At 34.0% G+C, this 25,459-nt stretch overlaps 3 protein-coding genes across 7 annotated transcripts; 1 reads left to right on the forward strand and 2 right to left on the reverse strand.

Moving 5' to 3' along the window:
- Positions 1-606: 606 nt before the first annotated feature.
- On the reverse strand, positions 607-7,075 carry LOC125067746 (poly(U)-binding-splicing factor half pint). Of its 5 annotated transcripts, XM_047676485.1 has the most exons (13): positions 6,824-7,075; positions 4,445-4,544; positions 4,143-4,365; positions 3,575-3,628; positions 3,289-3,508; positions 2,880-3,083; positions 2,649-2,789; positions 2,387-2,535; positions 1,847-2,310; positions 1,613-1,753; positions 1,446-1,538; positions 1,216-1,336; positions 607-775 (listed from the first exon to the last, which is right to left on the reverse strand). In XM_047676485.1, exons 5-13 carry the CDS (start codon positions 3,402-3,404, stop codon positions 666-668), a joined length of 1,539 nt encoding a protein of 512 aa, XP_047532441.1. In that variant the 5' UTR covers positions 3,405-3,508; positions 3,575-3,628; positions 4,143-4,365; positions 4,445-4,544; positions 6,824-7,075; the 3' UTR covers positions 607-665. The 5 variants fall into 5 exon arrangements, with proteins under 5 accessions (XP_047532441.1, XP_047532440.1, XP_047532444.1 ...); XM_047676484.1 differs by lacking the exon at positions 4,143-4,365; XM_047676488.1 differs by having other exon boundaries at positions 3,289-3,628.
- A 663-nt stretch (positions 7,076-7,738) lies between these two features.
- LOC125067666 (microfibrillar-associated protein 1) lies at positions 7,739-13,047 on the forward strand. Its single transcript, XM_047676372.1, has 9 exons — positions 7,739-8,050; positions 8,173-8,366; positions 9,388-9,599; positions 10,069-10,181; positions 10,280-10,461; positions 10,854-10,978; positions 11,555-11,698; positions 12,007-12,103; positions 12,821-13,047. Exons 1-9 carry the CDS (start codon positions 7,978-7,980, stop codon positions 13,004-13,006), a joined length of 1,326 nt encoding a protein of 441 aa, XP_047532328.1. The 5' UTR covers positions 7,739-7,977; the 3' UTR covers positions 13,007-13,047.
- Positions 13,048-19,386: 6,339 nt separating this feature from the next.
- LOC125067910 (acyl-CoA Delta-9 desaturase-like) lies at positions 19,387-22,935 on the reverse strand. Its single transcript, XM_047676806.1, has 5 exons — positions 22,835-22,935; positions 22,220-22,350; positions 21,080-21,285; positions 20,612-20,797; positions 19,387-19,657 (listed from the first exon to the last, which is right to left on the reverse strand). Exons 1-5 carry the CDS (start codon positions 22,896-22,898, stop codon positions 19,387-19,389), a joined length of 858 nt encoding a protein of 285 aa, XP_047532762.1. The 5' UTR covers positions 22,899-22,935.
- Between the last annotated feature and the right edge of the window lie 2,524 nt (positions 22,936-25,459).

Genomic DNA, 25,459 nt, shown 5'->3' on the forward strand with positions numbered 1-25,459 from the left:
AAACTGCATCCGTGCGAAGCCGCAACGGTTCGGTAATTGTGTATAAATTATAGGTTAAGATCACAAATTGCAATTTATTTTTTTGCATCAGTATACGAATACTCATTATGCCATTGTAATTTGTTATCTTTTTACATTATTTTTTATGTACTTATGACGAGGAAATCAAAACCTCAACAGGAATCGGTTAGTGTTGCAAGCTTATATTTAAAAAATCTTTGGAAGTAGATTGAAGTGAATCAGAACATGTAAAAAATTAGTTACCTAGCTTAATAATTATGTAAATTGATCAAATCCGGGTAAAAAATTGTATTCAGCGGTTGTTGGGGATCCTTACTTTAAAATAGATAATAAACAAAATATGTAGTTGTAATCTTTAACATATGTCGACTTAGTGTTTGGGTGAAATAATAAGATTGGTATTTTTTTAAATCCGATAGGAATTGTAATGTTACATCGTAGTTATTAATTTATTTACTGTCACTTGACTTTTCCAAAAATCAATGGAATACAGAATTCTAATAAATATTATTATTTTTAAATATTATTCAAAATTAATGAAGTCATATTTCACATACAATAAACTCAGGAGAATAAAAAACGACAGAGGGGCGTATCGATATATTAAAAGTAAGAATGTGAGGCGAGACGTTGCGATGTGAAGTCTACCCCGAGAGGTCTCCGTGGTCGAAGAGGTCCTGGTCGTAGAGCGCGGCGCGCACCGTTCGGCCGCCGAAGTAGCGCCCGTCCAGCGCGCCCGCTGCCGCGCCCGCCTCTGTGACACGCAAGCGTGGTCATACATTTAATTATGGTACATTTTAATTTAGTATACATTTATTTACTGTTGTGCCTTTCAAATCAATTTTATTCCAGTAAACTTGACAATGAAGTGCTTATGAACCGTCAATATTAAAATACTACCACCGTTTCGGAAAGCAGCCTCCAGCGAGAAGAAACGGCAAGAAACTCGCATAGTTGCTCTTTTAGAAATACATATATGTTATAATTTTTTTTTTTAAATTGGATGGTTATATATCTTTTATATTAATAGACTTTGAGACTGTTTTAACTTTAGCATGTATAAACGACAATTATTAAATATTGTTATACATATTTAGGACAGTCTGCAGAGTTCTACTTATAAAGTTACTACTATTAGCGAAACACGACATTCGTTGTCCTGACAATGAGGATATACGGTTTAACGGTACACACCTTCAGGCTCGGCGAATTGTACAAAAATCTTGACGTTGGCGTGTGCGGGGTCATCGTCCTCGTTTTGCCTCTCGTTGTATATCACGAGTCGATCCACTCGACCCCATTTCGAGCACTCCTCCTGCGTTTTTAGTTGGCAATGTATATGTTTATATATATTTTATTATATTAACTTAACTATAAGCAAATTAAAAGTTTGCAAGATAACTGAAAGTAATGAGTGTACTCACCTGAATCTCGTGATGCAATGCCTCATCCACCTCCTCGGCTGACACCATATTGCACAGAAGCACCGTGCGAGAAGCGCGACGCCGCATCAAGCGCTGGAAGGAAAGAGATTTGTTACATTTGGCGATACAAAACATAACACGCGACAACAGCGACGAGCGAGTCATACCTGCATGACGAGGTGACGCGCGGACTGACCGGATATTGACAGCGACTCTTGCTGCTGCAGCGTATCTGGCGAGCTATCGAGTAATTTACGTTGTAGCGCCGCTTGCTGAACGCCACCTTCAGCCGCTGCTGCAGTTTCCGCCTGAACGATTAAAACGAAATTTGTGTCATTTTAAACATAATTATTGATACATAGAGGTAAGCATACTCGAATAAATATATAAAATGGCCGTACCGCTGTCGGGCCCCGTGCCCGTGGTGGTGGCGGTATCACTACACCAGGCGGTGGGATGACTTGAGCCGGCAGCGCCGCACTCACGCCGCCTGCCAGGGTCGTGGGTAACGCACCCGGTAAGGCTGCCGGGATCGCCACGGGCAATGCTCCTGGCAGTGCCGCTGGTATGGCACCTGGCAGGACGGCAGGAAGCGCGGCTGGAAGTGCAGCTGGCAATGCGGCCGGGAGCGCGACAGGTAGCGCGGCTGCAAGTGAAGGCAGCGCGGCTGCCGGTGACAAGCCGAGCGCGTTGAGCTTGGTGAGGCCAAGCGCGACTGCGTTACTGGCCACCGCGTCCATGGCTTGAATCTTGGCGGTCGCAGCGGCGGCGGCTACGGCGGCAGCCGTGGGCATCGCCGACGCCTGGGGCGGACCAGCCAGTGCGTTGGGAGGAGTAATGGCTCGGCCCACACGTAAGTACTGACCTGCGAGGAAGGAACTAAGTCAGAAGCGAAAGACGAAATGCGGTTGGATAGAACAGAACTCGAGCCGCGGGCTTACCTCCAAGGTCGAATAGGTTCATGGAAGCGATGGCCTCGAGAGCGGCGGGTAGCGTGGCATATTCTATGAATCCATATCCTTTGTGTTTGTGCGCCGACGCGCCATATGCTAATTTACAGTACGTGATCGGTCCGAACGCCTCGAAAACACTGTAAAATGGTTAACACTTAAACTTATACATTTAAAAAAACATAAAAAAGTCATTCATATAATTGCGATTGCAAACACCCATGACGTTTTCGAATTAAACATGACTTCTTACTTTTTTATATCGTCCTCGGTGAGTTCTGGGTGTATGGAAGCCACATAGATACGGTTATATTGTTTAGCTTCTTCTTGAATTTCGTCAATTACCGCCTGTGCTTGTGGCATATTAGACGGACGTCCTACAACCTTTATATTCCTAAAAACACATTGTTTTTTTTTATCTGTTATTTTGTACATATTTTATTTAAATAAGTTCAATTTTACAAGTTGATGATAATAGTCGTACCTTCCTCCGAGCATAACCCCGTTCATCTGCTCGAGGCTGAGTTGTGCCGCTTCTGGTATTTCATACTCCACGAAAGCAAAACCTTTGTGTTTCTGCGTCACAGGATCCCATGACATGTTAATGGATTTAATGGGTCCGAATGGCAAAAACGCTTGTCTAATTGTATCTTCCTTCAGCTCGAATGAAATCGACCCCACATACACCCTGTAAATAAAAAGTATTTGATAAATTGATGTTATATCAATTAAAGTAACTATATGTTTTGAAAAATTAAATCTCAGATCTTTTCAGCAAAAAATCATGGACTCGACCAGCCATAGCGGGAATCTCAAAAAATCGCTCTCATCACGCTTTCTACATTGAACGGCAATAATCATAATATGTATATTTTCAACGTGTTAATTCTGACCTGCACATGAGAGCTAGCGCCTGCTGCCGTTGCACCTGCGTGCGCTGCGTCGCCATCTGCTGCTGCTGGTGCGCCAGTGTCTGCTTCATAAGTACCATCTTGATGCTCTGCTCCATAGCGTACTTCTTGGCCCGGGCCACCGCATCCGCCTGCTCCGTTGACAAGCGCGGCAGCGTGCCGCCGAGGATAGCCGGGAGCGTCGAGCACTTGGCGCCCGGACCTGCGCACGCTCTCGTTAGGTCGCCGCCACACGCGCGCGCACCAGACTGCTCGCACACGCACCTACCTGTGTACACGTCGCCCACCTGCCGGAGGTCGTACACGGGTGCACCGAGGAAACCTGCAACATAGGATCGAATAAGGGGGAGGCAATGCACACGGGCGGGGGGACGCGGCCACGCCTCACGCTGCCACTCCACGACACGCATTCGCCGCGGCTACGCACTCGTCCATACCGGTCCCTTTCGTTCACGTACGATTTTCGGTTCTTTGTACATTATCAAATGATTATATATTCCTGATCGCACACCGATATTTTTGGTTGAAAAACATTGGAAATGATGTCAAAAATTCGTCCGAGCTGATTTTGACGCACGTTCCATTTTTGTTTTGCCGTTTTATATGAGCTGAAATCGTTTGACTAATAGTAAAGAAAATGATGGTACATCATCTCAATCAGTTGAAGTTCGACAAAATATTCCAAATTAATAAAAATCGCACATCATATAATTCGTCCATCCTCATAATCCTAAATGTACTCAGTAAATGTCGCGAAAGAAACCGACGAAGCCGCGGCAGCGCACTCAAACCGTCATCAAGCACCCGGGGACAACGTGATATAATGAAGTAGGTACATTGTGAAACCGGCGGGGAGCAGCCAAGGCGCCGGGGCGCGCCGTCGCGGCCATCGCCTAAGCCTTTACCAATAACCTAACTTATATCTAGCCTGAAACAGAAAGCAGAACACTGATAACTGAGGGGCGAAAAAGGTACAGAAGTCAGAAAGAGGCGACACGAGTGGTGCGAGGCCTGGTCCGGCGGAGAACGCGCCGAGGCCGCACCGCGCCGCCGCCGCGCCTGCAACAGCGAGCACACGCCGGGGCGTTAGACGTGCTGCACTAGCGACTGCCTGCCGGCTCGCACACGCGCTACTCACCGCTGGCCATGACCACGCCCGCGCCCGCGCCTGCACCCACGCCCGGCACCGTCGCCATGTTGACCATCCCAGACAACGCAGCGTTTTCGACGCCCTGCAACTGAAATATTTAACGCTATAAACTTATGTCGGCGAGGAAAGACAACATGTTATGAGAAAATACAAAACATGCTTTGCTTTGCGAAAAAAGATATTTTTTATAATAAAAATTTAATTTATATACAGCACACTGGGCACACATATACATATCTATGATCTAATTTCTCTATGGTAATTAAGTATTCTAGAATGTTTCACAAGCTTGTGCCTCGATTTATGCTGTACCCAAGAATTATAAAAATTTCAGATCACACATTTTTTAACATAATTAGGTATCACTATGTCAACCTCAGAGTAGTTGATTACATATATTTCTCTAAAATTAGTAGTTATCAATATATAGGTATTAGTTTGTTACTTTAAATATTTAAGCAATACAATCATCTAACTGTACAACTACTACATTGAAATGGAATGAATGGAAAATACAATAACTAAGCTATTTATTGTTTCAATTTTTAAATTGTATTTCATAATAGATTAAAAAACTACAGCTATTATATAGAAGAGATGATATTAATCGAAATTCTAAAAATTAATAAGCAAAAAATCCTAAGATAAATATACTAAAAATTAAAGATAGGCTTGTTTTGCATTTAATGGGTAATCTCCAAAAGTAATGATTATATTCAAAAGTTTTTTCATTGATAGAAAGCTAAACATTCCTGAGTGCTATAGATAAAAGAAATATATTCTATCATTTTCTTTATTAATAAACTGTACTTGTGACAAGCCAATGTGTTCAGTCATTGATACCTACAAATCAAGATGAGATTATTATGAAAGCGTTATTTCTCAATTAACATTGAATAAAATCTAATTTAAAAATGTTTCACTTTAGTAAATCAAGAGTTTACCAATTTTTAATAAAAATTAATATCAATTAAATTACTATATATTTAATGCTTTACGAGGCGAGAAGGCCCAGTGGTTAGAAAGCATACATCTTAACCGATGATTGCGGGTTCAAACCCAGGGAAACACCAAATTTTGATATGCTTAATTTGTGTTTCTAATTCATATTATGCTAGGGGCAAAAGGAATACATCGTGAGGAAACCTGCATGTGTGGCTGTTACTGTAATGCTTTCACAAAACAAACTTGAAACTGTGAAAGTATCTATATATTAGCTCCATTCACAAAGCTTCATTAATTATGAGGGTCAAATTTTATTCTACGTCTAAATTTCACAAGCAAAAGTATACTTACTAAGTATACATACTATCAAACTCATATCAATTGATAGATTTCTACTTATCAAAATGATTAAAATAAAGATAGGTATTTAAGACTGGATGAATATCCTGTAACAACTATAGCCTATTAAAACCATAGGAGCAAAGACAAATAAGCAACTTAGGTAATACGGATACTATATAATTAATTGAGTTAAATAATGATGAATCTGGAATAATCTGTCATGTATTGTGAATAAACTATAGTATAAGTGAATGTCAACTAAGGTTGTTGTCGGAGCTTTGACCAAAATTTTAGAAAAATGGTATCAACAGAAAAAAAAGAAAATAATGCCATTTGATTCTTATAAGGATCAAGTCTCTAGGGAACCAACTAAGGTTAGGTTACTTGAAATACTAGAAAATCCAAAAAAATCTTTAGCACATACATTTAGAATATTTCATGATTTCATTTTAATAAATATTTAACTCATATGGTAAGAAAAGTAAAAAGGTTTTACTTTGCATCAAAATCTTGCAAGTAGTTGCTAATTCATTTAATACTGTAATATATAAAATTGTGGCTGTCCTTTTTAAGATATTAAGGTATATCCAATCTTCATTTATTTCATGTTTATAGTTGTAAAGATCTTATCTGTGTTATTAAATGAAACATCAGTTGAATTTTAATGTGATTTTGAAGCAAGCAGAATAGAAATATCAATAATTTTCATGGAATATGAAAACAAATATATCGTTACATACTTTGCTTGCTTAAGCAATGGTCCAAAAACCAAAAATTAAAAATTTAATAAAATTGAACTGGTGTGATAGAAGTCTGTAGACCAAACATTATTGCTAAGCATTCGTTTTCATATGTATGATCTTTTTACAATATGCATTGTTACGTAATGATAAAAACCAAATAAATTAACGTAAAAGTTTTTTTTTTATTGTTATAAACCTTTTTAAAATATAAGCAATTTGCTGTAAAGCCTAATTGTTTCTTTAAATTTCTTTCAGGCCAACTAATTTTAATGTAAAGGTTATTTTGAATAAATTAATCACATCAAAGATGCAGATGCAATAAATTTCAAACACTTACCAATTCCATATTTGTCTTTCGGTTTTAAACTAAACTTTTGCCCTCCATAAAATGATTAAGAAACTGAATTTAACACATTTAAACTCAAAATAACTGTTTAAAGTAATGTTAGAGATTGATTCAGTAAATGAAATCAAATATTATTACTAATAAAATCTACAGTATTCTATTATTATTGGCAAAACGATGGTAGATCAATTTTTTTCGATTAGCAATAGCATGGCAAATTGGCAGATGGCTGTTGGCAGATGGCTGTTGGCAGTTGGCACTTGGCATAGAAAATGTTATTTTTAAGTTTACAAACAGATAACGTAAGGCAAAATTATCAAACCATAGATTTTAATGGAAAAAGAAATCAATCTTATAAAATTGATTTAAATCACAGTATTGTTAGAAAAAATATTATTCTCATAAAAAATCTTAATAAATTCAGGGATCACAAAATTAATTTTACATCATCGTTCTGTATATTGTATATACAGAACCATGTTGACAACATAGTTTTCTTATAGTCTATAAATAACAAGGTATAATTCGTTTTGTTTATTTTTTTAGGTTTCACATAAAACTACTTCTGCTTATTATAGTTTCATGTCAAATATAGGTCAATTCAATTTAATGTAATAAATATTTATTTTTATATAGGTTAATATGGCAATATATTAAATAGGAAATATATTTAAATCTGATAATTTAATGAATTAATTTATAAATATTCTAGTTCTCTTCTGCTTTTCACCTTAATCTGAATATGATATTATCATGCCTGAGTTCACATTCGGTCTCTTGTGATCATACTTGAAAGTTGAATTAATTAAATAATTTGATTGAAAAACCTGCGTTTTGATGAAAATACTACACTATAGACTACATTACTACTCTATAGTCTGTGGTTAGGTAATCTGTCATCACTCATCTGTGTTATGCTTATGGTTATGAGTTTTAGAGTGAGTTTTGACTCGTGTATTACAAATTTCTAAATAGATAATAATTAATTATTTGAGAAGCTGCGAATGGTTCCGTTATGTTATTAACATGGATGTCTTTTTTCCTTTGATATAATAAACTAGAATTTGCGCACTTTGTGAGAGTTATTTAGCATTGAGCATTGGCATATTCAATATCAATATAAATAATAAATAACAAACGTAAAGATGAATGTGCTACCTGCTCAACCGATTGGAATTCAGAGTACAGCAGGAGCTGTTCCTGTTCGAAATGAGAAAGGTAATAAATATATAATTAATAAAGGAGTAAACAATATAAAATATATCTATAAATATACAAATGTCTATTCAATGAAATTGAGATTTTTTAGAACTAATATGTTATGTTATTTCTTGTTACAGGTGAAATATCTATGCAAAAAGTAAAAGTGCAAAGATATATATCAGGTAAAAGACCAGATTATGCCCAAGGTGTCTCATCTTCTGAAGAATCAGATGTAGAAGATTTTATAGAACAACAAAGACCCGAACGAAAACATCAGATTGCTCAAATTATCACAAGAAAAGAAGATTTGCACAGTGATTCAGATACTGAAGTAATTACTAAACCATTTTTTATGTCATTTTTATGTCTTCATATAATTTTATTTAAATTATTTAGTATTTCTTATAACATATACATATAATAGGTCATAAAAAAGTTCTCATGTAATTATTGGACAAGCATAACTAACATATCATAGTTCAAACTGATTCAAACATGTTTAATTATTGAAACATGTATGCTGATACGAGATAGAAAATAAATAAAACAAGTGTAGAATAGTTCATACACTTGAATACTTTGTTTAAATACAACCATGCTACATTGGCCAATAAGTACCATTTAGCCACATTTTAAAAATGACTGATGAATATGGGTCTCAAATTACAATGCGCAGTTAAAAGGCACAAAGCCCATTGTAATTAGCAATTACAATAGGGTTTGTGCAGGCCCATAAATGCTGCAAAACTGGCAAACAGCAATCCATAATTTTAATGTGAGTGAGACAGTTGTTTCACAGATCAAAGGGACTTAGATCTTAGATTGTTTGCTAGGAATTTCCTGCCACGTTGGTCTAGTGGCTAGATATAAGGCTGCAGTTACTTAAGTACAATGTGGCAAACACCCAGGGGGTCAGGCCGATATAAAGTTTTCAGTCCAGTTCTCAATGTATGATTGTGTATAATCCCATGCCTCGGAAAGCATGTAAAGCAGTTGGTCCTGCGTCCAAACTCTTTTCCTTTGTGTCAGATTTGCCCTTAAATATTGGGAGTACACCTGTGTTTGTGTACATGTATGCATTAAAATCTGCCCTTTGTAGTTTTGTAGTTTGTAGTTGTCCAATCTCCCTTGGTATTTTTCTTAATGATTGCATGGACTTGCCTTGGCAGTATATGAAATAGTTTATCATTCCTACATATCTAGTGTCTGTGTATGAAAGTGATCACTGACTAATTCTTTTTACTCTGTCCTATATTCACTTTTGTCTAGCTTTCTTAATGCTTCATAAAATATAATTTTTATTTTGCTGACATAGCGCTATTCTTAAGGTTTTTGAAAATTAAATTTTACAGAAAGATGATCCTCGCTTACGTCGTTTACGAGTCGCGGCACACTCGCCCCCACGTCGTGCTGAACATAAACCTGAAATCATTGATGCGGAGCCGGAACCAGAGTCAGAGTCTAGTGAAGAAGAAATAAGGCATAGTTCAGAAAGTGAGGATGAATTAGATGAAGAAGAAATTGAACGACGTCGACAAGCTGTAAAAGCTAAACTTGCTGCAAGGTAATTTGATTATTCTGTTGCAAATGAACAAAGATACTCAGTACTGTAACTCACATACTGAGTCTGCGTTTGTTTCATGATTGGGGGATTTGGGAAAACATTGTGAGGAAACCAGCATGGGTTCCATGAAATTCTATAACAAATAAATTTTCCAAATTAGAGGAAAGATCTTTGTTAAGATATAAATTTCCAAATATGCACCTAAATTTTTAGCTTTCAAATAGGTTTATATGATAGTAATTATTATTTTTTATAAAACATAATTAACATTCGTGATGTATTTCCTTGCTGCCGTGGTATTGCTATCAATTATGAATAATTGAATTTAATACGGGAATGGCCAATGATGACAGTAATTACTTGCCAAGGGGCAAATATTCCAACATAATTTACTAATACATTACTTTAATTCTATAATGAATCTTAACCAAATCATCATTAATATAGGTGTTTGTTATTAAATTACCAGAGAAGCAGAAAAGGAGGTTCTTGGAAGAGATGATGATGAAGAAATGTTGGATGGTGACCGAGAAGAGAGTGGTTCGTCGGACACAGAGTACACAGATAGTGAAGAAGATACAGGTATTTAATCATGTTAATCTTTTAACTCTAGAACAGGCCGGTTACCAACAGATTAATCAAGAAACATATTTCCTAATAAAATTTCATGTTGTTTATAGGTCCTAGAGTAAAACCTGTATTTGTGAGAGCCTCAGACCGGATGACAGTGGCCGAAAGGGAACGTAAACAGAAACAACAGAAAAAAGAAGAGTCAGACGCTAGAAAAGAAAAAGAGGAAAGGAGAAGAGAAGCACTGAAGTTAGTTGAAGAGACGATTCGCTCAGAACAAAGAAATACACAGGTTTGTTCATATCACCTGTTATTTCTTATTAAATAATTCTATGTGGTTTAACCGAGACTGTCAACAATACATATACGCATATATTTTATTATATGGTACTCGTTTTTTATTACACATCTTATATTAAGTCAATCAAGTAAATTTTCTACATTAATAACATATATTTAAACTAAATGTAAAGTAATTTTCTAGTCAACAATTAGCCCGTTTCCTCTGAAATTTCACAAACTATCTACTGGGGGCAGCCTTTTAGGGTACATATCTTTTAAATTCTCTATCGAAAACAATTGATTAATTATAATTATGATATCGATATTGTACTTTCATTTTACACAGTATTCATTTATTTTTCATATTTCAGTATAACTTATGTGTTTATATTTGTGTTATAGTCAGAAAATAAGGAAGGTAATATTAACGACATCTGTACGGACGACGAAAACGACGAGTTGGAATATGAAGCGTGGAAGTTGCGTGAAATGAAACGTATCAAGCGGGACAAGGAAGAGAGAGAAGCGTAAGCTTTAGTTTTTTATTATATTCATAATTTTAGTATTTATCATAATAACTATGCTAATTGCATTGTAAGCAGTTATTTTTAATTAATTAATAATTTTGTTACGGTAATATATGTTATATTATCTATGTATTTAAGTGTATTATTTTATGGCAGGAGGAGTAAATATATGTTTTTTATGATAAAGGTGGGTGCCATAGACATTGACGCCCTGTGAAATATTAACCGTTCCAACAGCGTCAATGTACCTGAAGAGCTAAGATACCTGTGCCTGCAGTTACACTGGCTCACTCACTCTTTAAACCGGAACTCAGCAATACTAAGTAATTAAGTATTGTTGTTTGACGGTAGAATATCTGATGAATGGGTGCTACCTTCCCAGCCGAGCTTTGACAAAGCCCTACCACCAGCATAATTTACATATTTCATGCAATTTTATAATATATTTGTTAAGATCTGGAATAAATGTATGCCATTTCAAGGACAAATTTATTGATCTTCTAAGCATGCAATCAAATTATTAATAAAGAAAGACAAATTTAATTTTATGACAATTTTCCTTTATTGTATATATAGGATCGAGAAAGAGCTGTTGGCGGTGGAGCGCATGCGCAACATGACTGAGGAAGAAAGGCGCGTCGAGCAACGTCTCAATCCTAAGCTGGTCACTAACAAGTCCGTTAAGGGCAAATACAAGTTTTTACAAAAGTATTACCACAGGTGAGTCAAACTATATGTTACTTGTAAAATGTTCTAGTTTCGACGTTTAGAGACGTTAACTACAATTATGTTATTGTTATATGCAACGGTTTGGTGGGATATATCTTAAGGTCGTCAAGAGATATTTAGAAATCAAATTGTATACATATTTTTCAAACCGTGGTTTGGTGTATATTGGAAGTCAATATGGTCCTCGTATTGTGCAGTTCACTGTGATCGATTTTTGACTTGTATGCCATATTAAATGGCTGTTTTATATGGTATATTATATAAATAAATAATAATTTTACTAACTTATTTGTTTACAGAGGTGCTTTCTACTTGGATAAAGAGGAAGATGTGTTTAAGCAAGATTTTTCTGGACCAACATTGGACGATCACTTTGATAAGACAGTTTTACCAAAGGTAGGCTGTTTATTTTAAACCATTGATAAATAATTACGTCGATAGCTGTCTTAGAGATACGGCCGACTCTGGTACTTATTTCTGGTCTGTATCATTTTTTTTCATAGGTGTACAAGTTCCGTTTCCGAAATGCTGATCAAAGTCAGATTAAGTTATTACACTTTAAGGTCATTGGTCGATTGCAGCCGATGACGTAATAAGCGACCAATGAGCGTTCGGTATTTAGTTGAAATACTAAATCTAAAATGTTCCAGTTTCAGAAACTGTAGTAATGTGTGCCAATGCGGCGCATTGGTGATAACCGTGTTACATTTTTTTTTAATGTCATTTGTAGGCGGACCGTTAATGGTAAGTGGTCAGCACCGCTCATAGACATTGACGCTGTAAGAAAAATTAAACATTTCTTACATCACACCAATGCTACACAATCTTGGGAGCTAAGATGTTAGGTCTCTTGTGCCTGTAGTTACTCTCACTTACTCACCTTTTACACCAGAACTCAAGAATACAAAGTATTGCTATTTGGCTGTAGAATATTTGATGAGTGTGTATTATCTATCCAGATGGGCTTGCACACAGCTCTAAGTAAATCAATCAACGCGCCTAGATTTATAAAAAAATATATACACCATTTTTAAACAAAATCCGCTATTGAAGTGGTTATTAGCGCTGTGGTTAAATTAGAAATAATGTAACTAATATATTTTTTTAATTTAGGTTATGCAAGTGAAGAAGTTCGGTAGATCAGGTCGAACCAAGTACACACATTTGGTCGATCAAGACACTACTGAGTTTGATTCAGCTTGGAGCAACGAAGGCTCAGCTGCGCGACTTGCCAACTTCCGTGGAGGTATGAAGCAAGTCTTCGACAGACCGTCGGCTAAAAGAAAACATATTGCTTAATTTAAATTATCATGTAAAATAAAGGTTTCTATGAATACGAATGTATTGTTTTATTTTTTCATAACATTAAGTGAATATAAGAACGGTATCTTGGTTAAAGAATGAGTTCTAGGGCCTATTTTTTGATTATTGTTAGAATAGCAACGACGACAGCTTTGTTAAGTCATCATAAACATTTGCTTTGCTTGTCCTTGCTTGTGTTGATCTACCAATTAAGGTATAATAATTTCCTCAAGAGATGAGGTTTGCTCTGACTGAAAAAAAAACACAAGAATTTTATGCTTTTGGTATTAAGTATACTAATTGTATTTTTAATACGTACATCTATTTTATATTTGTTCATCAAATTGGGAAGGCATACTTGAAGTTTAAATAATTGAAATTTTTATCAACGTTCTTTATGTTTTATAATTTCTCTCATTCTATCATCATTAATTTCAAAATAGAAAGAAGAAGACACGTGTTATTTAAATGGAAAATGGAACTGGTTTTGGTGGAGAAGAGTAACTACTGAATTTTTTGCCGTTTCTTCTCGGTAGAATCTACTTTCCGGTGTTAGCTTTACATTTAACACTACACTGTAAAATGATGATTCAAATTTACGAGCGTACTTGAATAAATAAATATTCTTTAGGTATTCAATTATTGAACTTTATTATGATTTTGACTTCATGCTAATCATTCCTTATTTCCCTAATTGACTATATAGTCATACATATGTATGTATATAAATTGTACAGATATTTTATAACTAATGCAATCTAGATACATAATTTTTTTTTTTTTTTTTAAATTGCAGCACGAGCCTCAATTTTATTCAATGAATTAATTTTTAAATAAATAGTAAATAATTTTCATACATATTACGTTCCCTTTTCTAAAACATAGATCAAATATGCAGAAATATTTAAATTTTATTTTAAAACGTTAATTATATAATTAAAATTAATATTGTAATTAATTAAAACTGTAACAAGGAATTTTCCTTGTTACAATTTTATTGTATTCAGTATAACGTTCTATTGTTCTAGCCCCGACACAAAAGATACACTTTAAAAATAAACAAATAATATTTTTTTACAATTTTTAATTTTATTTTTATTCGCAAATATCTTCCATGTACAGCATTCGATCACGTACGATTTTATTAATTATGTATAGAAGATATACATAGATTGCTCAAAATAGGAACCTTTTATTAATCTTTAAATCCTAAGTTAAATATTATCAAACGCGCCTCGACTTCGAGGTAAGTGTCTCGATTTTCCTTTATTTCATATTGTAATTTTGTTTTTGCTGAGTGCAGAGATTTATAAAAATCAGTACTCGTCTAGTTGTCGACAATATTCATTTTTGAACAAATTGTGGAAAATTGCTTAAAATATATTTCTTTTTATTGATTAACATAACATTAAAACTCACTAAATATTTATATAAATATGTAGATATTACAATACAAAGAATATTGTGCCAAGCAATTTGTGGTCTCGCCCTCGAGAGACATAATATTAAAAAATATTTTTATATATTTTTTTTAAATTATCTAAAACGTCATAAAAGTGTCAATACGCTGGAACCCGTGCCGTTAACCCATTTCCTTCTTCCCATATATTGGTGTTGCTAACCCAATACTTCATTTTGGCATTTTCTTATAATTTAAATAATAAAATAAATTACATTTATTTTATCGGTTCGGTGAAATCTAGACACGCGGTAGCGTGTCAGCCAAGTTCTAGTAACAGAACTGGCGTGCAGCACCGTGTGTAATATTACACGAACCATTTGGAGCCACTTTTGACCTCCTCATAACTCAAAAACTATTTGACATAAATGTGTCAAATTTGGCTCATATATTGAGACTCACGAGATACATACGTGTTCCAAATTTCATAAACGCATCTCAAATGGTTATTTAGATATTAACGTCTAAAAATCGACATTTTTATCACTGACTGACCTATAGATCAAAACTATAACCTACTTCCAGGTGACCTAGAAAGTTGAAATTTGGCATGCAGGTAGATAATTAGGCCAATATAAAGGAAAAAATCTGAAACTTGTAATTTTTTATCATTTTATTATAATTTTTCATTTTATTGGGTCTATAGGAACACTTATATACTTAGTTCCTGTAATAACTGTAATAAAAAATGATGTAAGAACCAGCAATCAAAACTTATGACAGCCGGTCTCAATGTGGATTTTAAGGTCTTCACGTGAATATATAACAAGTTGAATACCACCCTTAAGTTTTTTAAATCCAAATATTTCCGTTTTATTACTTATTAGTATAGCCGACTTTGGTATTTATTACGTTATTAACTAGCATTTAGCGCACATCAATGGTGCAAAATCTATATATATAAAAAAATAAAATAATAGGCATTTCGGTACACGGCGCGCGACGTGACGCCGAAGCAGGGGGATAGAAGCGTTGTGATTAAACCTTAACGCGGACGTGTCTGAGTGAGTGGCAACCGCGCTCATAAGAATTATTTCAATGCCTTCCGATGGAAGCTGCCTAGTCTATTCGACTGCATATTTTTTGTTTGAGTATACTAGTATACAACAATAAAATAGGTTTCGTGAGACTGTAGTAGAGTATGTATATCGTAACTGGAATGATTTAAGTTTGTACTCTAGCGCTACAAACGGGGATCCTTATTGCTTGGAAGAACAGTATCGAGCGAGCATGCTGATGTCAGCAAAGGACTGGTGAATGGATCCAATAGAAAAATAAAGAAAGTACATTGAGGACGTCGACAACAGCAATAGCGCACGTAAAATAACAATTCAATTTAAACATAATTTAATTTGCGAACTAGAAGCCAAACCAAGTTACAGATATTAAGTAATGTACATATATGTTCAAAGGAAACAATTCTCTATTTGCTTAGCATATTCTACTACTAAACACAAATCACAAGGCCTTCGCCTTGACGGTGCTCTTTTCGACATAGGCTCCTCTATATTAAGTAAAGAGCAGGCTTACGTTGGCCTCTCTAGAGTTAAAAACTTAGATGGAATACATCTTATCAATTTAGGTCCAAGTCAAATCAAGACACAAGAGAGCTCTATTGTAGAGTACAACCGTCTGCGCACATTATACCACCCCTACTTGGGCAAATTAAGTATAAACAGAAAACGCGTAAAAAATATCCGGACACTGAATGGGCAATTCACTCGAACATTTAAGAGGTACCTACAAGAAAAATAAGAACGTATCAAAAAAAAGACAATTATACCCCGTAAACATAAGAAAATAGAATAGCTTAACAAAAACCATTTGGTATTAATTTTGTTATTAATAAGTACCTACTAATAATTTATATACAAAAAGTAGTGATATCCCATCAAAAACATAAATGTAAAAATGAGAGCCAAGTTAAATATTATGATATATACCTTGGTTGTTGTCTTCAACGACAAAAGAAGTGAGATCTAAATTTGTGCCAAGTTAAATAGTCCTTTCTGAAATTTTTTTTTAACTACATAAAATATCATTTCTTCTTATAACTTGGGATAATATATTGTTACCTAAGGTCTGACTTGGCTAGTTCTCATATACAAATTATATTATAGCCTTCGTAAGTTCTAAGCCTGTTACAAATGAATTATAAACACAAATTAAGCACGCAAATATTCAATGGTACTTGTCTGGATATGAACTCGCAATATCTGGTTAAGATTCATGTTTTCTAGTGACTGGACCATCACAGCTCTTAATGTACGTTAATACTAACTAAGCAATACTGAGCTGTCCTCCATTCTTCTTAGATGTTCTGAGTTATAATTTGTTATTCTAAACACAAACTACAATTTGTGTTTATAAACATATAAGAACTAGCCAAGTCAGACCTTCGGCAACAATATATTACCCCAAGTTATAAGAAGAAATGATATTTTATGTAGTTATAAAAAAATTCAGAAAGGACTATTTAACTTGGCACAAATTTAGATCTCACTTCTTTTGTCGTTGAAGACAACAACCAAGGTATATATCATAATATTTAACTTGGCTCTCATTTTTACATTTATGTTTTTGATGGGATAATTATTACAATTAGATTTTATTATCTAATTCGTTTGCTATATTTGTTTGGAAGTCATTTTGCATCGCTTCAGATTAATTTATTAGCCGTCACCCCATATAAAGGTTAGTACTTTTTTGAAAATTGTTGAATTATTTGTTATGACAGGTTTCTTTTGCCTTACAATTGGCTTTTATTTATTTAAATATATTATTTAAGTATATAATTCCTTTTTAATTTAGGGTATTGTTGGTGGTGGACGGCTGCTGTTTCCTGGTTGAGTATGTCCAGATAGCTGCTGGTGCAACTCTAAGGATGGCATGCCTGTTCCCTTACATATTAGCAATATCCACATGTAGCTGGAAATTTGGTGATGTACCCACTTTTATTTTTATACAAACTTAGTTTATACCGTCCTGGCGAACGACTAAAAACGAACATATAAGAAATGTCAACCCCTATTTCTCCTCTTAAGCGTAAAATATCCAGAAACGCTTAAATACATTTACTCATTTTTAATCAGTATCCCAAAAAACAAGTTTCATGTTTTTATTATTATTTCATCCCTTATTTCCTCCATGATTTGACCCCTTCAGAGGTAGAATATCAAGAAACGCTTAAATACGTATGTACTCGTTTTTAATGAATAGCACATAAATCAAGTTTCATGCTTTTAACTTCAAAACTTATGGACTTTCAGATTAACCTATATAAGAAATGTCAACCCCTATTAAACCCCTTAGATTATGTAGAAACACCAAAATTTTTTATTTAAAAAAACTTTCAAGCATTAACTGAGTTGATAAAGGTTATTAGTCTTGTTTTAACGCAGGAATTACTTAATATTTTCACTAGTTTCACGAGCCTGGATATTTTACACTTCCACTCAACGGGAATAAAAGCGTAGCTAATTTTGCAGCTAATATTCTTAAGGATAAGTTAGCTACATTATGCAAACTACTGAGCGGGTTCGTATAAGTGGACTTATAGGAACTCTAGATTGATCACGATCTAGATACGATAGAAACGGCTATTTTAACCGGTTTATGAAAGCACTTCTATCGTTAAAAACTTTTATATTCAAGGCCTTTACTTCAAGACGAGACCGGTAAAGTTTTCAGCTGATTTATATTTGATAGGTAGTTTAATGTTAATGTACTTTTTCATTTGAATAAGTCATCTTTTTAATTGTTTATCTTATTACGTGTATCAGTTAGGATAGACTAAAACTGATAGTGTTGTGTAAGGTTATTGTTTATTACAAACTAATATAATACCTACTTACAGCAGTTACTACATTATTACAATTTATAAGTGGATTCTATCCGACAGATAGCACCATGAAGTTGCTATTATCTAGCGATTATGTTAGTATGTCAATTTATATAGAGAATAAGTAAGTTCTATTTACTATTATCATTTAACAGGCCTGCTCTGCGTTCATACGCCTCTACATTCCTCCAATGCGTTGAATACACATGAGACATATTTTTATATCGCATTCGCAAGTTTCTATAAGATGGATTGTTTTAAAGCGAAGCAAAAAAAAATTATAATTAGAATTCGGAAGCGTTTGCCCTAAGTTTTTGCAATGTTTCGGTTATTTACTTGTTTCAACCACTAGCCCATCACGGCTCTACCGTCATACATTTTTTAAAATAAAATTTGTGTATATCATATTATGTCAAAACAAAAATTCAAAGTGAAAATTTAAATTGTGGTAATTGTCTCATAGATTGTTATGCCGCTGGCCTTGCAAACACTGCTTAGTAGAGAAATAAAGTTTTAAAAGCATAAACGCGAACAACGTGGCCAGATAATAAAAGTTTTTGTCCCCAGACAGCTGTTATGAAATGTTTGTAGGAGAGTGGAGACGCAACGTTTTATAGCGATTTTAAAGACGGGCAAAGTCAAGTTGAGTTTTTATCACATAACTTTATTAAAAATGTACGTTATTTAATTTATTCATTTGTGTTTCAGTATATGTTTACATATAGATCTACAGAATTTAGTAATGAATAAAACGACTATAAGAACTTGAGACATAAAACTGAAAAGTAATGTATTCGTTTGGAGCGTAAACAATATTTTGTGTTTTTATACGTTTTGTGGAAATTAAACGAGCTGAAATTGTTTTAAATAAATATTTATTTTCACATAAATTTATATCATATTATATTAAAAATATATATTATAAATTAATAAAATAACGTATTATTTATAAAATACATAATGTATTTATCAGAGTTTCTAACTCATGAATTATTTCTTTCCAATTAGAATATATTTTTAAAGCTAGTTAATTTATAATGAAAAAAACTTATATTTGTATAATTTCCAGCTAAAAATTTATTCGGGTGCATTATCCGGTATCGGAAAATGTATGGGAGATCCATCGCCTGATCGCTGTGCTATGGAGTTGATCATCGTTGGAGTAGCTTGTCGCAAGTCATAAGCCCAACCGATTTTTTCGAAACAATCAATCAGCAACGTTCCAAAATTAAGAGCATCAAAATGCTCAGCGGCTTTGTAGTCGAAGGGAAATGCGTGGTGGTAATTATGCCAACCTTCGCCGAATGTACACGTGGCTACGAATAGGTTTTCTCTTGGATTGATATTTCTGAAAAACAATTCATCGATAACACGAAATTAGCTTGGTAGTAGGGCTTTGTGCAAGCCTGTCTGGATAGGTACCACCCACTCATTAGATATTCTACCGCCAAACACCAGTACTCAGTATTGTAGTGTTCCGTTTCGAAGAGTGAGTTAGCCAGTGTAACTACAGGCACAATGGACATAGCATCTTAGTTCACACGTTTGGTTGCGCGTTGATGATGTAAGGAATGGTTAATATTTCTCAGCGCCATTTTTTTAAAGGGGGTGATGACCACTTACCATTAGGTGGCCTATATGCTCGTCCACCAACCTATACCATAAAAAGGTAAATTTGACTAATCATTTTCACAGGCTTAGGTACGGGTTGGGTTTAAGAACGATAGATAAAAAATTGGATCACCTTCGAGGTGGAGCCGTGATTTGACAAATTTACCAAAAAAAAAACAGAAGGTGGAATATAATTAACATATTAGTTAAGTGTGGTATGTAGGTGAGCATTTAAATAGATAATTGACATTAAATACTGCGTTTATATTAATGAATGCGGTTTATTTCATCTATTGGTCTTGTTTCGATGAAATCCTGTGTTGAAATTTTGCATTGGATCGATAAACAGTTATATGTTCGACGTGGTTTTAATACAGAGAAATTTTATTTTCTAGGAAATATTTCGGAAGTCCGGTTCGGAATATGAGAGTGAGAAAACCTATGTTTGCATACATTATACATACTTGTGCACTGCAAAACAACCTTCAGTAAAATTGACTCGTCTTTCTTGAGATAGGCAGACGTAGCCAAATTCGATAAGGATGGATAATATACAATGTAATTTGATATTAAATAAACCTATTTATGTAACTGGTTCACACTCGAATTTGACCTACACATTAACAAGAGAGTTAATTAGTATAATGAGTATTATACTAAACAAAGTCAAAATGAGTTTCAAATTACTTACTTGTTATAAGGCCTGTTACCATACGCATGTGCGAGGCTGTTTACTGTGAGTTCACTGTGGAACATACTTAAGAAACGGATGAACCATTGCCAGGCTATAGCACATCGCCATGTTTCACCTAATAAGTGAACGTTGACATACAACGGTAGCAAGAAGCAAAACACCAGTTTGAAGTATGTAAAGTATCTGAAATAATGTAAAATTATTAAATAAGCTTGAAGTATCTAATCAATCAAGACATTGGCGCAGTAAGAAATATTAATCATTCCTTACATCACACCAATGCGTCGCCAACCATGTTCCTAGTGACTCCAGCTACACTGGCTTACTAATCCTTCAAAACGGAACACATCTATGATGAACATCTGATGAGTGGGTGGTGCCTACTGAGAAGGGCTTGCAAAAGTCCCTTCCACCAAATTAAAAGCGGCCTATACCCTGAAATTAATATATGTAATGATTTCTTACTTGTTATAAAATCGGAGCAATGAGTCGTCAGTAATGTCGCTCATATCCATTTGTTTTCCACGAGTCAATACATGGCTATTTTTTTTCATCATCAGCCATCCAATGTGAGAGAAGAACAAGCCACGATTAGAATCGTGCGGGTCGGCCTCTGTATCGCTGTACTTATGGTGTACACGGTGATCGCGTACCCATTGTTCCAGGGAATTCTAAGAAAATTAGTTAATCCCATATTACTTTGTATATTATTTTGTACACGCTAGGGAAAGAACCGAGATGGTTGAGTTGTTAGAATACGTGTAATTGAGCTGATGATAGTGAATTTAAAGCTATTCATTTTTTAGCGCTAATCTTGGTTTCGACTTAACCGATTTGGATGTGATTTTCAATGATTTATACTGTAGTATTATTTAATAAAAATCGAGATGTTATGGAACTAAAGAAAAATAAAGGGTTGATGAGGTTAAAACTTTTTAAAGAGTTCCAGTGGTGTTACATCATCCCTTTGCGTTTGAAAATATATATACTACAAGTATAAATGGGTGCGACGGAGATGATTTTATGTTTATGCCCCGGTTCCTTCTAATTCCAAAAAATATATATGTTTACTTTCAAACGAGTCCAGTGCACACGGCTTGCTTTATGAGGCTCTGTCGCGTGTTCGCGACTGCAAAAATTCTATGCTTTAAACCCCGATGGCACTACGTGCAATATCGTGTAATAAAGATTATGCAGTTAGACAAATATGTACTTATTGGGAACTACAATGCCATGACAGACTCGAAGATACACAGATATGTCAACCATATAATACTCCCACTTTTGAGGCTTAAAATCACGCGAACAAGCACTAGCTAGTCTATAAATATAAATATCAATTATAAAAAGTTAAGCTAAAATAATAATGTAAGCATTTTGATTCTTTGTTTGTTTGAACGCGCTAATAACATGATCTGGATCCGGTTGATTTATAGAAATATTATTGGCCCTTTATTAAGGACTATATAAAAGTATATAAGCTTACAAAACTATTTACGCTACGACTCAAGGAGCTCTAGCTATAGCGGTTAATGAAATAATAAGTTTTTAGTTATTACTATTTGTTGACATCTTATAAAAGTTATAATGAATAGCGGTACATACCTGACCTGCGCTTGCAAATGCAGTAAGTAAAAATAGTTTGAGAGGGAGTTTTGCTTTATATGCTTTGTGTGTCCATAATCTGTGAGCTCCGCCCGTGATACCAAATCCGGCATAAATATACATTACTAAAGCTGTAATGCATAATTTCAATTTGTAGTAAAAAATATAGTTTCTTGGCTACACTTTATACTGACTATTTTTATTTGACAAAAGATTTGAAAGCAAACAGTGTAAAATTTTAACAACTATAAAAATGATTTCTATTTGTTTCAAATTTAATTAGGACCAAACGGGAATTATACCTTCTCTAACATAATAGTTACATTTTGTTTATACAATATATCAAATATATTTATCTTATATATTTATTTTTCTTCGTGTTTTTTTTTTTTGTATATGGAATCTTATTGGAATTAATCTGTGGGCGTATTACCATATGACCAATGGGCGTAATTGAATTACGCGTCAAAAGATTTTTATATATAAATATAAACTACTCTTCGCGCATTTCTCAGTTTATTTGTATTTTTTTCTGTTAATCTGATGTAATTTAATCCTTACTTATTGTGCAATAAAGTATAAAAATACCTTCACATTAAATGTATGAAAACTTACCATAAACAATGGTTTGAAATTTAACCGGAAAAGCGTATAGGGCGCACCAATAAATTGCCGCCATGTGATATACAAATATAAAAATAGCGGTTGTCCACTTAACATCATTTTTAAAACCTAAACGTTTTTCGAATGCCTTAAACAATTCACTTAAGGACAGACTTTGTGCATTCTTCGGTTTTTCCATCGTCACTATTCAAAAAAAATATTTTGACTGGTCCTATTCCGCTGTGGACGTTTATAAGTAACTTGAATATTTCGTAACTAACCTAACCTAACCTAACCTAATACTTTCATGCCCTATACATGGGCTAGTGAGTTTTACAAATAGGGTTCAATATAAATTGAAATTAATTATATATATTATGGTATTTTATATTGTTTCGTGTTATATATATTCATGTTCCATATTAAATAAGTATAAGATACTTGGTTGCTCAAAGTCCCACCAAGCCAATAAAGCTTTTTAAGTACCTATAAAACCCGTTTGGGTAGTTACCATCCACTAATCAAAGATTCAATCGACAAAAAGTAAGACTGAGTATTATTGTATTCCAAGTTGAAGATAAAATGAGTTATTGTAACTACTGACTCAAGGGACATAACATTATAGTTGACAGAGTTTAGCATTGGCCATGTAAGGAATGGTTAATATTCCTGATCGCAATTGTTCGACCACTTAATATTCCGGCCAAAATCGAAGTCTACCCACCTATTTCTTAAAAAACATTAGCCTAATGGTCAAAAGATTGTCAAAAGAAGTTCATACTCGGACAAGCATACTGAGTTTTCATGTGTTTAATTTGTCAATATAATTCATCTTATGCTTGGCGGTAAAGAAATTTCCAGAGGAAACTTGCCACTGTAACTGTAAACTGTAAACTGTAACTTTTATTTTTTTGGTTTTAGGTTACTAATTGTATTTTTAATACGTACACCTACTATATATTTGTTCATCAAATTGGGCAGACAAGCTTGAAGTTTAAATAATTGAAATTCTGATCAACGTTCTTTATCTTTAGTTCTGTTTAGTTAAACAATAATTTCTCTCCATCTGTCACCATTAACTTCAAAATAGCAAGCAAAGCAAGCAAGCCCCCCGGTGTTGCAGATGTCCATGGGCGGTGGTAGTCACTTTCCATCAGGTGAGCCGCCTGCTCGTTTGCCACCTACGCCATAAAAAAAAAATAGAATGAAGAAGACACGGGTTATTTAACTGGAAAATGGAACTGGTTTTGGTTGAATACTAATCATTCCGTATTTCCCTATTTAACTATATGTATGTATATTGTCAATGTAAATAAACGTATGTACCGTAATAGCCTCGCCGAATGTTGGTCAGTGAGTGTTGTGAAAGTGAAAGAAGTTTGCCATTTGAAAAACTCGTCGAATTTACAATACGACAAAACAAATAATATTGAACAAAGAAAATATAAATTGTACAGATATTTTATAACTAATGCAATCTAAATACATCAAATAAAAATATATATATGTATATTTTAATTAAAATGTGAGCCTAACTTTTAATTAATTATTTAATTTATGAATAATAAATAAAATTTATACATATTACATTCCGTTTTCTAAAACATATAGATCAAATATGCAGAACCATTACAATTTTATTTTAAAACGTTAATAATAATACTTATAAGAAATATATATATTACTAGTTAAAATTGTATTCAATATGACGTTCTATTTTTCAAAATCTAACACAATTTGTTTAACAAAAACTAAATAATTTACGCATTTATTTTTGTATTAGTAAATACTACAAAAATAGCTGACCCGACGAACTCTGTTCCGCCTATACATAAACATATGGCTTATGATTTTATTTAATTCAATTCCTTATTAGAAAATATAAATATAAAAAAAAAATCAAGTATTTTAATGATTTTTCATTGTTCATGTATTTTGGCGCATATGTTAAGCACTTTGTGGTACATGACATTTTTCGTTTTATTTCAGGTGCAAGTACAAACAGCGCAGATGGTCTTCCGACCCGTGAACATGCCACATATACTTAACCATGTGAAAAACATTCATTTTCCAGATTCAGACCACAAACTTTCAACAATTAGCCTTGTGATAACCTATCTGCCGGAAACCGTGCCTTGCCTTGCTTTTCGTCGTTGAAAATTCTTCGATGAAGCATTCCAAGTGTAATAACGCGGCATCTCCGAATATAGCAAAGTTCTTGCAAGCGTATCGCTTTGGCTGATTATTTATTAAAGGTAGCACATGTACCTAATAATTAATAAAATGTAAGTATACTTTGTTTTAAATTGTTATAAAACAATTATAGACCTTATATTTATATATGATATGATAATAGTTTACTTTTTAGTATAACTAACGGGTAAAACATAAAGTTCTATTAAGCCATTTAGTAAAAAGGTTGATTAAGGGTTTTTATATTCAGTAATTAAACGCACGTGATACACGGCCTCCTTCGCTATTAGACTGCAAAGGTTCTGGCTCAGGTAATAACCTCCGTAATACAATATTACACACGTGTACCAAGCGTATTACAAGTCGTTATGGAAACGAATTTATTGTAAAATATTTTGGGATTGTTGTTGGGATTTTTAATAACTTAAAATGTTTGCTTATGAA

This window comes from Vanessa atalanta, chromosome 12, assembly GCF_905147765.1.
Source record: "Vanessa atalanta chromosome 12, ilVanAtal1.2, whole genome shotgun sequence".
Lineage (NCBI taxonomy): Eukaryota > Metazoa > Arthropoda > Insecta > Lepidoptera > Nymphalidae > Vanessa > Vanessa atalanta.

Bases quoted from the DNA above. Each gene is read 5' to 3' on its own strand.
- LOC125067666 (XM_047676372.1), top strand. From the start codon at position 7,978: ATGAATGTGCTACCTGCTCAACCGATTGGAATTCAGAGTACAGCAGGA. The intron at 10,182-10,279 runs GTATTTAATCAT...TGTTGTTTATAG, and splicing joins AGATAGTGAAGAAGATACAG to GTCCTAGAGTAAAACCTGTA. The intron at 10,462-10,853 runs GTTTGTTCATAT...TTTGTGTTATAG, and splicing joins CAGAACAAAGAAATACACAG to TCAGAAAATAAGGAAGGTAA.
- LOC125067746 (XM_047676483.1), bottom strand. The intron at 3,084-3,288 runs GTCAGAATTAAC...TTTTATTTACAG, and splicing joins GCGCTAGCTCTCATGTGCAG to GGTGTATGTGGGGTCGATTT. The intron at 1,754-1,846 runs GTACGGCCATTT...TTAATCGTTCAG, and splicing joins GGGCACGGGGCCCGACAGCG to GCGGAAACTGCAGCAGCGGC.
- LOC125067910 (XM_047676806.1), bottom strand. From the start codon at position 22,898: ATGGCGGCAATTTATTGGTGCGCCCTATACGCTTTTCCGGTTAAATTT. The intron at 21,286-22,219 runs GTATGTACCGCT...TAATTTTCTTAG, and splicing joins CATTTGCAAGCGCAGGTCAG to AATTCCCTGGAACAATGGGT. The intron at 20,798-21,079 runs GTAAGAAATCAT...ACATTATTTCAG, and splicing joins TTGCTCCGATTTTATAACAA to ATACTTTACATACTTCAAAC.